Source organism: Sarcophilus harrisii, chromosome 1 (genome assembly GCF_902635505.1).
Source record: "Sarcophilus harrisii chromosome 1, mSarHar1.11, whole genome shotgun sequence".
Classification (NCBI taxonomy): Eukaryota; Metazoa; Chordata; class Mammalia; order Dasyuromorphia; family Dasyuridae; genus Sarcophilus; species Sarcophilus harrisii.
Window position 1 is genome coordinate 365,679,138 of NC_045426.1, and position 17,117 is coordinate 365,696,254.

The 17,117-nt window shown below is 32.7% G+C and overlaps 1 protein-coding gene across 1 annotated transcript in view; it reads left to right on the forward strand.

Annotated features, from left to right (window-relative positions):
- SKOR2 (SKI family transcriptional corepressor 2) overlaps positions 1-17,117 on the forward strand; it is a 54,538-nt gene that overhangs the window by 7,981 nt on the left and 29,440 nt on the right. Inside the window, exons 4-5 of the mRNA XM_031945977.1 lie at positions 10,303-10,368; positions 10,745-10,843. Of these exons, the coding sequence (XP_031801837.1) occupies positions 10,303-10,368; positions 10,745-10,843 (165 nt within the window). The remainder of the gene's footprint in view (positions 1-10,302; positions 10,369-10,744; positions 10,844-17,117) is intronic.

Here is a 17,117-nt window from a genome sequence, read left to right on the forward strand (position 1 = left end):
TGTCTAATATCAGATTGTTTTTAATATCACTGTTATGAATACCTTTCATTTTAATGTCAAATTATTTAAAACTGCAATGATAAAGCATGAAAGACCCCATGGCTGCCAAAAGTCAAGGAAACAAGTCCCAGTAGAGGTGCACTGTCTTATGGACAATTCTTTCATAATGGGAATTCCAACACTATATATATATTAGATAGATAGATATAGATATATAAATTATGAAATTTTTATTTTATTGGTATAGACAGCTTGGGGTGAGGAAATTTCCTTTACCAATATGGACCCTTATTTTAGCAATTTATAATTTTAGAGATTTACCTGGGAGATTAGCCATTATGCATCAAAGATGAAACTTGAATTCAGGTCTTCCTAATTCCAAGGCTAGTTAAGGGTCCACTGGATCTATTAGATTACATTTTCATTCAAATTAATTTATAATAGTTGTCTTTTAGGATCTTAGAGATTAATTTCTGAAAGCAATAGGAATACATAAAATTTTGCATGAATACAAAGAGGATGACAGGTTTCCATTTTCCTCTAACTCTTCATTGGAAAACAATATGTTTAAAACAATATGTTTCTTTTAAAAAATGACTAGGAGGACTGGATTCTAAGTCTCTTAATTGCTAAATATCTTTGGACAAGTTATACATCCATAAGATGGGACGATAATGTCTCTCACTTTTGGTTCACTTAGGCATTATGAGGTTAGATAATGCCTGTAATGCACTTCAAATTCCTTCAACCTAATTGTGATTTTGTCAATATTCTCTTTTGTGTTTAGGGTCATCATAGAAGAAATTTGTTTTAGCTTATTAAAATTTCCCATTTCTACTACTTGATTTTCAAACACTCAGTCCAGTTAAAGAGGACAGGGAAATACAAAACTCTCTAGTAGAAACTTTTAGTATTCACAGCATCACAAATGACAACATTTCTCAAATTTAAGAGGATTCTAGAGAGACTTGAGACATACTAAACAAAGATATTTGACATACAAATTCAAAAAACTATGTGTATGAAACCAGCAATAAATTTTGATCATATATAGATTGCAAAGTTTGGCATAACTTCTAATTCACCATAAATTCCATAGGTATTACTTAATCTTGTTTTTCTTCTTTTAAGCTAAATAGACTTAATATTCAGTTAGTTCATCCTTTAGCATGTCATAGATATAACAATATTGATTTTCTTTTCCTGTGATCTGTCTGTAGGACATCACAGGAAAGAGTCTGAGATAGGATTCAACACTAAGAAATGAGCAAAAATCCATGTCCCCACTGAAAGAGGAAAAATAATATGTTAAAGTCCCACTTTGTGGAACTGATTTTTTTTTAAATCAAGGCAACATTATTGTTTTTTAAATCCTTCATGAATCATATCTTATCCTGAATTTTAGAAAATTCTTGGCTCTATTATATGAAAATACAGCTTATTAGTACTACTAGTAGTAATAACAGTAGTGGCAGAATGCATTTCTGTATCACTTAAGGGTTACAAAGTCTCATTTTATCCTCATAACAACCTTGGAAGATAGATTCTGTTATTAATACCATTTTCAGCTGAGGAAACTAAAACAGATGGTAAATGACAGGCCCAAAGTCACACAATTTTGAAGTGTTTCTAAACTCAGGTCTTGCTAACTCTATATCCACTGTGCCACCTACCTATAATAGGTAAATTAATCTCTGTCCTCAACCAAATACATTTTCCATTTAATTTTTTTTAAATTATCTATTCCAGAAACTAGATTAAATCAAGATTATTATTAATATTCCAGTTCACTAGACAGTTCAGAAGTATTTCTCTTTTTGTAATGACTCCATAGAAATCCTCCAATGTTTCAATGATAGAGATAAGATGTAGTTTTAGGCTGAAGCCGAACATAAAAATCATAAAATGTCAATGCTAAAAGAAACTATGCTAAAAAAAAAGAAGAAAAAGAAGATAAGTGACTTGCTCCAAGTTACATAATCAGTCAATAGCAGGGCTTGAACTAAAATATATCTCAGATCTCCCAAATTCAGATCTTTCAACTATAGCATATTGCTTTCTGATGAAAGGAATTAGGATGGCTTCTCAAAGACAGTGATGGAGTAGAAAGGAAAGAATGGGTGGCGGATGTGGAGACCATTTTTGATTCCTTTTTTTCCTTTTCATCTTAGATCTTCCTCTTAGGCCATGGTATATGATATTAGTATCTAATTCTAATTAATTTCTAATTAATTTCACCTATAGAATATCAGATGTGGACGTTTATTTACAAACATGTAGATAGATGACTGAATTTTTTTTTTTGATCATCTTAGATATTGAGCTTTTTAATGGACATAGCCTAAAGGAAAAAATTACTTCTTTTTTTATTCCCATTTTATTATGTGAATATACATGTGTGTGTGTATATATATATTACATTTTTTTTCTCTGTGACCAAATATAAATCCGGCATGAACCAGAACGAGCTTAGTAGAAGAAATATGGATCAGTGAGAAGATAAAGTATTAGGTTGGTGGAGAGAGATTTTAAGAAACAAGGATCTCTGATAGCAAAAGTTTTGTAGACAAGTAAAAATTAGTAATAGAGTGAAACCAGTTTCAACCAAAAGTCAGAATTAGTCTAGTCAAGAAATGATACACTGACTTTAATGTCAGGAGACCTCAGTTCTAATGCCATCTCTACCAATTCACACAACAAAAAATCATAACTTACATTTATTTAGTACTCTAAGTTTTATATTTAAGTGTGCCCCAGGCAACCATCTAAAATTAAAAATCATAGAGAAAGAGCTGACCTGCATTGATAGAAGGCATTTTCCTCACCCATTAGTATATTTCACATACTAATGAAATACTAAATCCCGTCCTTGTCTCTTTTAAGGGTTACAAAGATTTTTACATGCATTATCTCATTTAATCCTAACAACAATCTTATGAAGTAGATGCTATTATCTTTGTTTCACATAGGAGAGGAGTTACTTTCTCTGGATGATGTGACTAGTGTGTAGGTCTTCTGGACCCCAAATCTAGAACTCTTTTCTACCTCCTGATAGATTCAAAGCATTATGCTAGTGATTAGGAATACAAAGACCACAAACAATTGTAAATTGTAAAGGAGTTTGTAAGTCACTTGACCAATCATTTAATTGTTACAAGAGAAGCTCTATAATTATGACATTAATATTATAAGAAAGAAATGAAAGTTTATGAATTGAAACCTTGTTTTCATTTTGTTTGCTTGAAGAAATGTTTGTTCACATATAATATGGGAATAAAACTCTTGAGTTTAGCCATTCTCCAGTGAAACAGGAAGTGTTTTATGGAGAAAGTGAAAATGCAGGCTAAGATTTCATTAAAATGTACAGACAGATCACAAACATTGCTTGTAGAAAGCAAGCAAGATCATGAGAATGAGGCAGTATTCCAGAATCTTGTTTGCTGAATTGGAATGAATGATATATGTCATTCATTAATATTTCTGTTATATGCTAGGAAAAAATTCAATTCAGTTCAGTAAGTGTTTCTTGAGTGCCTATTATGTGCTTAGTACTGTCCTTTCTAGGCACTATGGAGAATACAAGAGAAATTCTTATCCTCAAGAAACTGATAATTCAGTTCATAAGACAAAGTTAACATGAAAAAAGCTATTGGAAAGCAATAAATGACAGTTTATCAATAGGAATAAAACAGGCAGGAAAACCTGGGTTCAAATTATGTCTCTGACACTATTAACTCTAGGACTCTGGGAAAATCAATGTATCTCCATGTGTCTCAGCGTGGATTCTTTAAAGGCAGCACCAACAAAGAAAATTCTGTTACTTGGAAGGGTGTCAATTTCTTCTTTATATTTACTTTGCTCCTGGTTTACACCTGGTTTACAAGGATTTTTGTGATTTACAGATGACATTTATCTCTTTCCTCCAACACCTCTTACATTTCCAGGATCTAATCTAATTAGGACATCCATGGAAGTGAGATTGAAGCATTAATGGAGAATATTCTATCACCATTTAATGGGGAACAGCAGAAATGGTAGAAAAGCTGAGAACTATGCTTTCGAATTTCTAGCCCATAGCTTACCTCTCTCTAGTATTGCATTTGACAACTTTGGGGCTTTCCTGCTGTAGAATGATGCTGGCATCTACACTTTGGCTGAGTAGAATTTGCATTCTTAAGATGCATTCTCTAAAAATATATATATATATATATAAAAGGTATAAGCCAGTTAAACAGCACAGTAAAAATGTAAGTTTTCTCTGTTGGTGAAGCTGTACTCTTAAGTAAAAATAACCAGTAGACACTACTTTATGCAGTGTATATTATATCCTAAAAATGTTTCATTCATTTCAAAGTTTAGAGTATTAAACTGATTTTTCTAGAGTATTTCTTGGGTCATATTTCAAAACAGGCCTCTAAAGAAAAATGTTATTGCCATTATAAATCATCAACCCTCTTATTAGCCTATGTAATTAGTTTTTCAAATGTAATTTAATATATCTGAGCATTTTATTTTCCTTTCAGAATTCTTTTTAAAGGAATGAAAGGGGAGAATAAACATTTTAATTTGTGAATGGCCCCCCAACCTAAGCTTTCACTAATTTGACACTTTAAATTTCATCTAACTACTGAAATGCTTACAAATATTCCATGTGCACTATCAGTTAAATCAAGTATGTTTTTTTTAATGTAATATTAAACTAATGTCTTCTGGGATTTTTTTTAACCATATGGAAAACATTAGCAGTACTAGTGAATAAACAAATCCAAGCTCCCAGAGGTCATTTTTAACCACAGTTAACAATCTGGTTTCCACTGTTTGAAAATATGCAGAAAGACAAAGGTCCAGTAAAACACATACAAAGTGCAGTAGAAGAAGCTTGCTTGGGTATATTTATCAAAAGTTCAACCATTTTTTAAAAAATCCTCTTGTAACAGAAATATCTGAATCTTCTGAGCACTGTAATGGCAGATTTTACCCAGAAGGAGCAGAGACATATTAACATGAAATAGATACTGATGCAAAATAAAGCTTTCATGAAGTATCATGAAAAACAGAAATTAGTATTATCAGTGCATATGCTTCAGTTTCCATTTGCCAGTTAAGTAGTCAGTTGTATTCATATCCACATAGAGCACTAGGTATGAATAGAAAAGGAAATGGTTTTTCTGAAAACATTCTATTTAAATTCTCAAATTTAATTCTTTTATTGAAGTATATTGCTTTAAAAGAAATGGTACACAGAATACATATCCCATGACCAATAGGGATATTGGTTCTAATAATAAGAGTTTCCATTTATATAGCGCTTAAAGATATTACAAGGATGTGTATACTACATCTCATTTGAGAGTGCAGATAGAAGATGATGACTCAAATATAGTTTTCGAAGAATAAAATTCCTCATTAAAACTAAATACAGTGAAAACTAGTGCTTAAGTTATAGAGAAATACTTTCATTTGTGCATCAAGCACATGTGAATTATATTCCATGGGCAGGTATATCTAATTCTAAGTGTTAATATCATGCATTCTATGCACTTGCAGATATGCATTAATTTGCATGTGTATTACATATATACATAATCAGTGGAATTTATAAAATTCAATTCATTTAAATAAATATTCATAATGCATCATATGCAGAGCACTATACCTTGGAATTCTATCAGAAGCTTAAAATTCTTCACAGATAGTTCCTTATTATTTTTGTGTTGTATAGAGAAGGAAACTAAGTAAGATTTAAAAACATATGAAAGACAGAGAAAAAGACATCAAAGATATGATGCCTCATATTTTGCTTTGCCATTTATTTAGAAAGAATGGACTTTAAAAGATACCACTGTTATTTTTACAGTTGGTGAGAAAATGAGGGGGAACCTTTTCCTTTTCCCCTAAATAGATATAAGTCCTTGGTCTTTATGTGATGAGGTAGTCCTCAAAGATGGGATATTCCTTTACGGCATTTATTATAATTGAACAAGCATTTGACTTTTTCTTCATCTTGTACCTCAACCAAACATGTCCTCAACCAAATACATTTGTATTTGTACCTCAGCTCTGGTTGTATCTGTCAGTATTCTTAAAAGTTATAATTCTATACCATGCCAACAAGAACATAGGTTGCAGAAATAATGAGGAAGAATTTGTTTGTTTCTTTTGAGGGATGGGTTTTTCTCTTTTTTACTTTTTTCTGGGTTTTTTTTTTTTTGGCCCAAAGCTATATTTCAATTGTGTAGAGAATTTCCAGGAAGGCAAATCACTCTATCAGTGAAGCTCTGCAATGATTCTGAAACTTATAGTCTTAGAAGGATGCCTGAGGACCTGAGAGGACAAGACTTGAAATGAGGTCTTCCTGACTATGAAGTCAAGTTTCTGCCTGTTATTTCATACAGTCTGATGAAATCTCGCCTATCCGCACTATCCTTTAAAAAAATAAGAAGTTTAGCAGTGATGAACATGAATTTGGTCCATGAACATTTACTAAGTACCTACTCTATAAGAGGCAGAGTACGAAGTTTAGTTAAAACAAGATCTTTACTCTCATGGAGATATTTTAAAGTTCTCATTCCTTCAGTCATACAGGCTCACAACTTTCAAATAACCCTTTATTCTTCCTTTTTTTCTCATTCCAACACCAAGTAAGTTGTAACACCTTGTAAATGTACTTCCAAAATACTTCCTAAATGTAAATCTTCCCAATCAGGTCCTCATCACATCCATCTCACACATAATCAAGCACATAATCTTCCCAAGGCAGAGAAGTGACCTTGTAATGTCCTTGGTCAAAAGTCTTCAATGACTCCCTATTATATTTTGGTTAAAATATACATTTCCTATCCTCACATTTAAATGCATCTACCACTGAGGTCCCACTTAATTACATTTCATAATTTTACCCTTCATGAAATCTCTAGTCAATTCTCATAGCTTTCACAGCTTCTTAGACTTCTTCACATAAGTTCTCTATATTACTCATAGGACCAAAAAATAGATGTTGCTTTTGTTAGTCCTTTGTTGAACTTTTTGTATATGTTTGGTACAAGGGGAAATTTTCTGGATAGGAGGAAAAAAAGGTTTCCTCCCCAGCTTTATCTTTTAGCTCTCTTTCAGGTTCAGCACTAATACGGTCCTTCATTTTTCCCCCAAGTTGTTAGTTCTCTCTCCTCAAATTACTTTGTATTCACTTATCTTTTTTACATTTGTATTCTTCTGATATAATGTAAATTCTTTGACTGCCAAGATCTATTTCATTTTTGCCTTTGTATTTCCAACTATGCCTCGAATAGTGCCTAGAACATATTAATCACTTTATAAAGAGTTATTGGATTGTATTGAGTTAAATATCTGATGATAAATGTACCAGGGAGGTGAAAAACAAAATTCTAGCTGAGGCTTGAGGAAGAAAGTGTAACCAGCCCAGGAATGGAAAAAACTTCATGGAGATGATACCATCTGAGTTGAATCATTAAAAAATGAGTTAAACCCGATAGGCAAAGAAACAAAAGAAGGACATTCTGAGGATAGGGATGTGAATAAAGGCATGACTATGAGAAACTAGATGAGGAAAGGCTTGGAAGTTACAAAGTATCAGTTTTTCTGAAGCATAAAGTTCATGTCACAGAAGAGTATTGGATAAGACTAGAAAGACAGGATTGTTGTTGTTGCTGTTGTGATTGTTGTTATAAAAGGCAAAAGTTTTGTTTTTTTAATTTTGTTCATGAATCAATGGAAAGTTACTGGACAGGGTTTTTTGGTTGTTTGTTGTTATTGTTGTTGGATCATTTTGTTTCTATATCACTCTGATGCTTACTTATGATCTTGGGTAAGTCATATAACCAATCTGAGCTTCAGTCTTCTTATTTGTAAAATGTGTGGATTGGACCAAATGACTCTAAGCTTCTTTCTAACTTTTGATCTGTTACCCTATGATTCTATAATGCTATGCTTCCCTCTCCATACTCACAAGTAAAGACTTGCTTTTCCATGTTTGACAATGTATGCAGAATTCCACACTTGTCATCCTCCACCTCTCCAATGAAAGGAGGAAGAAGATATAATTTCTCAGCTTGTTTCAAAGCCAATTTTGTTCATTATCATTATAGCAAGTTCCCTCCTGTTCTATTGTTCTTTCCACTTGTACTTTTGTAGTTATTCTGTCTACTAATTACCACTGAAGACTTTGAGAAAAAGAATTAAAATAGCTAGAGTTATGTATAGAGTAGATAATTCTGGTGGCAGTTATTAGGTTCTAGAGAAAGGAGAGGCAAGGAAAGGGGAGGGGAAAGAAGGAGAGAAGAAGAGAGGGAGGAGAGAAAGAGAGGAAAAAGAAAAGAGGTAAGAATAGAAAAGAAAAGAACAGGAGAGGGTAGAAGGGGAGAGAAGAACTATCAGAGTAGGAACCAGTACCAATTTAGCAACCACTGGAATAAAGAGGAGCTACTTTGGGGATGTAATTGATTATTGATGAGTGATGAGGGACAGGAAAGAGTTAAAGATGACAAAGTTATAAACATGGAAGAGAGACTGGTGTCACAGATTAAAATAGGGAAATCATAAATGGCCATAGACTTAGAGGACAAATCATAAGCTTGATTTAGGACACATTAAGTTTGAGATGGCCATGATATAACGTAAGTTCCCAGAGTCAGGGAATCTAAGTTCAATATGCACCTCTGATACTGCCTATGTGGCCCAAGGTATATAACTTAATATATTTGGGCCTGATTTCCTCATCTATAAAATGAGAAGTTTAGACCAGATGACCTCTGAAGTCTAGAACTGTGATCCTCTAATCCAGAAGGATTTTGTATCACAGACTCCCCGCCCCATTGGCAGTCTGGTGAACCCCTTCTCAGAATAAGGTTTTTAAATACATAAAATAAAATACATAAGATTACAAAGGAAACCAATTGTTTTGGAGATGCAATTATCAAAATATGTGTATTTTAAAAAATAAGTTCAAAATCCAAGTTAAAAGTTCCTGCGATAGTCAGATATGTAAATCTGAAATTCACAGAAATTCCATGCCTGGAATTGTAGACTTAGAATTCATCTATATAGAGACAGTATTTGAAAGAATGGGAGTCCACAAGATGACCATCAGATAGGATTGAGAAAGAAGAACTATTTTAAATCTTATGATCATATGGCTACATAACACTTAGACTTCCAAATGAAAGTGAAAAATCCAATTAGTTTTGTGAAAGAAAACTAAAAATTGGAATTATCTGGTTATCTGAATAATTGAATTTTTCAGCTTTCGTTAGATGTTCTAAATTATGTTGATGAAGTTTGTGACTAAAAATCAATATTTTTCCATAGCTATCATACATCCTCTTATTTAATACATAATCAGGAAAATAAGCACAAGTACAATCTAGTTCATATTGTACAAGTTTTTTGTATTAAAGGTTTTGTTTTTTTGGTTAAAAATAAATGGCTATGGACAAACAGCTGGAATATAGTTATATACTTAGCAATAAATATCATATGATGATTTAATTGTTTTTTTAACTTATCACTAGATAAAAACTTCTGGCTTTAAAAGTTCTCTCCCACTCACATCTCAAGTCTCCCCTCTTATTATTTTTTCTCAATACTTAAGATTTGGATAGATCAAAAAGAAAAAGAAACTTGCCCATTCTGTTCTTTCTTTATCATATATTTCTATTGTTTCAGAATCTACTGTTTCTGTAAGGAGTAGTATCCCTATAATAATATGCAAATGAGATCATATTTGTAAAGCCCTTAGAAACCTTAAGGTATCATATATATGTCAGTTGTTACTATTATGGCATAAGCATGCATAGACTATGAACTTGTGTACCAACACAATCCCAATTCTGTATACCCACAGATTTGGGTAAAGAATTTTGACTCTATTTCTGCAAGTTTTTTCAAAATTGGTTGTTTTGGATTTTTAAAATCCAATCCAAAATAAGTCATTTTGATTTTTCAAATCAAGAGTTGGTTTTACTCCTCCTCTGGTCCTAGTATTTAACCAGCTGAAAATATAACAAAGCTTTTTAAATAAGGCCATGAATGAAAGGTAAAGACAAGAATTTCAACCACTGAGATGTCACTCAGAGGTTAAAATCTGTCCTCATTTTTTCCCTTATTTCTAATGGTTTCAAATGAAAAAACTATACAAGTAAATGAGGGCAACATTTGACTCTGCATATTTCTAATGCAGCATTTATTGTTAAATAAGTCTTTTAAAAAGATTTTCAAAGAAAATGAAAAGCAAAACTATCAGGAAATAATTTGGTTTTTGATAACATTTTTCTTCCTTTTATTAAGGTGAACACACACAAGAAACCAATTCACCGCATTCACTCAAAAAGGATGTAGAAAATATGGGAAAAGGTAAAAAAAATTTTAATTCCATAAAACTTCATAGTTTTAAAAGATTATAGAGATAATAGGAGGATATTTTTGCTCTGCACCATATTTTAAACTTGACAAGCAACATATGAATAATATATGGACCATTGGGTGGATATAATTGAGATTAATGCATACATATCAATCAATACATGACACTGTAATATAATACTTTAAAATAATACATTACATTGATTTATATTCATGGATTTCTGCACAAAATCCATCCTGTGTCTGTGCAACACTTTTTAAACTGGTAAAATATTTTGTCTTATAATAATAAATTGCCATATAGAACAGTTCTCTGGAGGGTTATTTGTAAAGATTAGTCAAATGACTCTTCTTTTTTCTTTATTAGAAGAACTTCAGAAGGTTTTGTTTGAACAAATAGACTTACGGAGGCGACTAGAACAAGAATTCCAAGTGTTAAAAGGAAATGCATCTTTTCCAGTGTTCAGTAAGAAATCATTTTTATTTCTTTGTTTTCCTGATAATTCCTAATATTCCATAACTAAGGTTTCTTTGGAGGTTGTTTGGCAAAGGGGAAAGCATGCTGGATTGGAGGTCAGAGGATGTAGGTTCCAACTCTGGCTCCACCACTGACCATTGTACAACCTCATGCAGGGATATCATAGTCCATATTTATATTTTAATGTGTAGTCATGTGAAATTAAATCAGTCTGTGAGGAGGTTTTTGTCATTTTGGGTTTTTTAGAATTTTATTATCAACCTTCCTCCCACTTCCATTATAGACTTTGGTCGTTGTTAAGTATCACAAAACTAGAGTTGGTAAACTCTTACAAGTTAAGCAGTAAAATGACACAGAAAAGAAGTTTTCATTAGTCCTGATACTACTCATGCTCCAACTATGAAGGTCCTAGACCTTGAGTGTCACTTTCATTGCAACTGCAAGACTTCCCTCAGTCTGGAATTACACCAGCTTCACAAAAACTGAATAATGTAGTAACCACTGAAACTTAATAGAGACTGAGCAAAAAGAAGGGGCAAAATAACTTAATGGTGAAGAAAAAACAAGTTAGGGAAGGAAAGCTGCTAGAAGTTAATTAGCCATCTTTTCCCCCTTTTGGCTCTGGGAGGAGAAATGTGGTTTGGGAATTCCAATGACAGTAGAGGAAGATAGGTGGAACTCAAGAGTCAGGCAGGGTGTATAGTAATATAGATAGACTGATCAACAGAAAGGAAAAGAGAATAACCAGTCGCTCTTGAGGATGAGTAAAATCTTGGGCTTGCCCAAGGTCATAAAGCTGGAAAATGATGTAACTAGGACTTGATCTCAGGTTTGCTGACTTAGGTCAGATGTCTACATCACAAAAAAAAAAAAAATACATTTTAAAGGAAGCCTGGACTAGATTTTTTTTAATTCATCAGAAAAAAAACACATTGAATGACATTGAATAAATCTATCATTTAAGGACAAATAAAAATCAGTAATTTATCCCTGTAAGAGGAGATGTTGACATAGTTATCAAAATGGCTTAATATCATATTTCTGTTTTGGACTTCTACATACAGTGAACTCAATTGTCTTTTGATCCCTCACATGTGTCTACCTATTTCCCCATGAAATCAGTATTGGCACAATTTATTTCATTTGGTTAAAAAAAAAGATGTTGCTTATTTTTGAGTAATTAAACAATTTGTAGCTTTTTGCATGATTATCCTTATTAACTCAGATAATGCAAAGTATTTGCAAGGTAGTGGTTTTTTTTTTTTAAGAAAATCATATAATAACACTTGCCAGTTTCAATTCAAGCTTATCATTTATCCTTTTGAACTGCACTAAAATGAATACTCTGTCATCACCATGTATATAAACACTCCAATTAAGCCACATAAAATGCACTCTTTTTTCATCTGCATCATATTCCACTGACCAAGGAAGTGGCATGTATGTGCCCAAGTTTGAATTATAGGTGGTTTAGACATACCACAAAAGAGCAGTCAATTTTATCCCTGATTAAAATAGCAAATGTGTATTATGTGCTCTTTAACAGAAGGTGAGGGGCCATAAGGCTGGCTGACAGATTTAGATTTACTCAATTGAAATAGCATGAGGGGAAAACCAAACTGAGTAAAAAGAAAGAAAGAACACATCTGGGAAGCAAGAAAGCATAAGACAATCCCTGTGAGAGGTTTTAGTAGGAGATGGCATTCCAGGAATCACAGCATGAGTAAAGGTATAATGAAGAGTGGATACAAAATAAAAACCATTAAAATTAAAATTCAGAGACTGTCCACATTGAATTTAGAAGTTGCTTTCCAGAGCTGGGTCCAAGGCTTTTGAACTTACACTAGTTTCATATAAGGATTTTTTTAGGGTAAAAGATGTTCTTAGGTTAAAAGGATTAGGAATCAAGGGGTGGGAGAAGGGCTGTTTCATAGATATATGTGTGTATGTGTGTGTTTTTATGTATATGTGTGTATAGATCTAAATATATCTATATCTATATCTATAGATAGATAGATAGATATCTACCTATCTATATCAAGGCAAAGAAGAAAAAAACAAGTAAATCTTTGAGGAAAAGAACCTGCAGGGAGGGAATATCAATTTAGAAAGCTTTACTATATATACATATAGGCAAATACAAACATACATTCATACATACACATATCTATATATCTCAGTCTGTCTTAAAAGTTTTTGGGGAGGAGAAATTAACATAGGGCTGAGGTGGAATCTAAGATGTGACAAAATATCACAAAGAAGATACCTTCTACCCAAGACAGAAAGTACAGAAGCCTTTGTTCTGCAGGTCAGTCCTCATCTTCTTCATTTCATTGATTTTTCAGTTGAGTTCAACGCTTCATGACCCATTTGAAGTTTTCTTGGCAAAGATATTGGAGTGGCTGCCATTTCCTTCTCCAGCTCATTTTACAAATGAGAAAATTAAGACAAATAGGATTAAGTGACTTACCCAGGGTCACACAGCTAGGAAGTATCTGAGGCCAGATTTAAATCCATGTAGGGGAGTAGTAATCAAGAAAGAAAATTTTGGCCTGGGAAGTCACAGAGATTATGAATGAAGTCAGAGGAGAAAGAGAAAAGAAGGGAATAATTTATTAAATACTTAACTATGTACCAGGCATTGTGCTAAGTATTTTACAAATATTATCATTCTCACAACAATCCTGGGTAGTAAATGCTATTATTACCCATATTGTGCAATCAAGAAAATTGAATCAAACAGGATAAGTGACTTGCTCAGGATCACACAGCTAATAAATGTGTGAGGCCAGATTTGAACTTAAATTTCTTTGACTCCAGGCCTTGCACTCTATTCACTTCTCTATCTCCCTGGCTATCATATCCTCTGCAGAACATCAATAATATTGATTTTATTACTATTCCCAGAGCAAGAAAGTAAAAGAAGAGTGAAAGCTGTAACAGGAATAAGGGGCAAAAAATGGCACTGTGCAGCGAAAGATACCCAATGTCAGGGCAGATATCAAGATTGCTATTATAGTATTTTTAAAGTCTCTTCCTCCCATTTAGAATATTATGATTTCAAGGAAATTGCATTCCTATTGCAGGGATTCTTTACCTTTTTTTGGTCATGTTCACCTGTGACAGCCTGGTTTTGCCTATATACTTCTCTGATTAATGTTTTTAAATGCATAAAATATAATATACAGGATTCCAAAAGAAATCAATTAGTATTGAAATAATCAATTAGTCAAATAAATTAATATTAAAATAATATTGAAATTTCAAAATCTTGTTTTTAAATTCATAGACCCAGATTAAGAATCCTATTTTATAGAAAGAATTTGAAAACTTTAGTAAAAGATAGAGAGCTAGTACCTTTCAAGGGATCTATGGATAGATTTCAGGGGGATGTTTCTTGAATAGGAAAAATTTATGTCTTTATTTCAATATAATTAATTTCCTTTTTAATCCTATATTATACATTTGAATTTTATGTGTTTATCCCATTCACATTCACAGTTATGATTACTATTTCTTCTCTCTCATTTTTATCCTGTCCCTCCTCAAAAGTCCATTTTGCTTCTACTCACTGCCTCCCTTAATCTGTCCTCTCTTTGATCATTTGTCCCTTTCTCTTATCTTTTACCCCTCTTATTTCCCTATTATGTAAATCATACTTCTATAAACAACTGAGAGGAGAGAGAATACTTCCATCTTTAAACCAATTTCAGTAAGAATGAGGTTCAAATTTTGTCTGCCACCCACCATTTCCCTCCACCACAAAAAAATTCTTCCTTGTATGCTTATTTTATGTAAGAAAAATTTCCTCTTTCTATCTTTCCCTTCCCCCCTTCTCCATCTTTCTTAGCTCTTCTATTTTTTTGAAGGTCATTCCAACATAATTAACTTACATTCATATCTTTTGTCTATGTAAACTCCTTATAATTATCCTAATTTTCTTAGGAGTTACATGTTTTATCTTCCCATATAGGAATGTAAGCAGAAAGATTATTCTTTCATATTTATCTTTTTATGCTTCTTTTGAGTCTTGTGTTTACATGTCAAATGTTTATTCAGCTCTGGTCTTCTAATTATAAATGCTTGAAAGTCTTCTATTTCATTAAGTATTGATTTTTTCCCACTGAATGATTATCTCAGTTTTTGCTGGTTAAGTTATTATTGGTTATAACCCTAGCTCTTTTGCCTTCCAGAATATCATCTTCCAAACTCTCTGCTCTTTTAACATGGAAGCCACTAAAGATTATGATATCATTACTGTGGCTTCATACTATTTCAAATGTTTCTTTCTAGCTTCTTGAGTATGTTCTCTTTTATCTGTGAGCTCTAGAATTTAGTTATATAATATTTTAGAAATTTTTCATTTTGATCAGTGGATTTTTTCAATTTCTGTTTTTCTCTCTGGATCTAAGATATCAGAATAGTTTTCCTTGATAATTTCTTGAAATATGATATCTAGGCTCTTTCTTTGATCATGGCTTTCTGGTAGTTTATAATTCTTAAATTGTGTCTCTCTGATCTATTTTCCAAGTCAAGTGTTATTCTGAAGAAATATTATACACTTTCTCCTATTTTTTTTCATTCTTTTGACTTTGTTTTATTGTTTCTTAATGAGTCAGAGTCATTAACTTACACTTGCTCAATTCTAATTTTTAACAAGTTATTTTCTTGGATGAGATATTGTCCCACTTTTTTCCATTTAGCCAATTCTGTTTTTTTAAAGAGTTCTTTTCTTCAGTGAATTTTTGTGCTGCTTTTACCATTAGGCCAATTCTATTTTTAAGGTATTATTTTTTTTTTGCCAAGCTGCTAATTATCTTTTCATAATTTTTTTTGCATCACTCTCATTTCTTTTCCCATTTTTTCCCTCTACTAGTCTTATCTCTTTCATTAATACTTCCAGAAATTATTGTTGAGCTTGGATCCAGCTAGCATTGTTTCCTGAGGCTGTTTTACATTGTTGTCTTCTGTTTTCCCTTCCACTGTAGTAACTTTTTGTGGTCAAATTCTTTTTCTATTGTTTATTCATTTTACCCATCCTATTTCTTGACTTTGAACTTTATGTTAAAGTTGGATTCTGCTCACAAAGAGGTGAGGAGACACTGTCCCAAGCTTGGAGCTTTTTATGCTGCTCTTTTCAGGGCTAGTTCTGGGGATCTGCAAGTTTTTGGTGCTTTCAAAATGGTATGATACTGAGAGAGATGTATTCACTGCTCTCCTGATCTTTATCCAGGAAGGTACCCTTTGCTTTGGAACTTCTTGTTTAATCTTGTGACTGACTCCAAGAACTCCTTTCCCATACTGGAACCATGATAAAGTTGCCAATCAGTGTCAGCTGTATCTAGTGCCAGAAAAGGATTCCTTATAATCTCTTTCTGATTGGTTGTCCCACTCCTTTACCATCTATGGGCTGAGAGCTCCTGAAGCTGCTGCTTCTTCTACTGTGGTTGTTACTGATGTCCCCTAGAGTGTGTTGGCTGGACAAAGTTCCATCCCAATGTCATATATTTCTCCTGCCCACCTCCTAACTTTTCATAGGCCAGAAAAAATATCTCACCCTGGACTTTTATTGGCTCTGCTGCTCCAAAATTTGATTTAAAGTGTTATTTTAAACTTTTTTGGCCAGAATTTTGAGAATTCAGCTAGGTTGCTTCTAATCTACCATCTTGGCTCTGCACCTCAAATATATCTTAATTTGAATTTTTTGCTATTAATGATTTGAAGCAATTTTTTCCACATGGTCAATGCTCATATACATTTCTTCATTTGAAAACCATTTGTTTATATATCCTCTCTATTTATCTATTGGAAATGGCCTTTCATCTTTGATATTTATGTCTGGTCCCTATATATTTTGAACATCAGACTTTTAGCAGAGATATCTGATTTAAAGATTTTCCCCTCGTTTCAATCTTTCTTGTGCTGATTGTACTAATCTTATTCATCCTAAATATTTTAATTGTATTTAACCAAAATTGTCCATTTTTTCTCTGTGATTTCCTCTATCAGCCAACTAATCAAGAAGCATTTATTAAGCAACTATTATGTGCTATGAACTTTGCTAAGGTCTGAGTTGCAAAGATAAAAGTGTAACAGTTATCTACCCTCAACAGATTATCTTCTAATAAGGGAGTTAACATGACATATATAAGTCTCCCTCATTTGCGAAAAAGTATCTCCTTTCCTTCTGTAAGTTCTTATTTCACATTTAAGGACTAGTTCAAGGTCTTGTAACTCCATAAAATTTTACAAGGACTTGAAT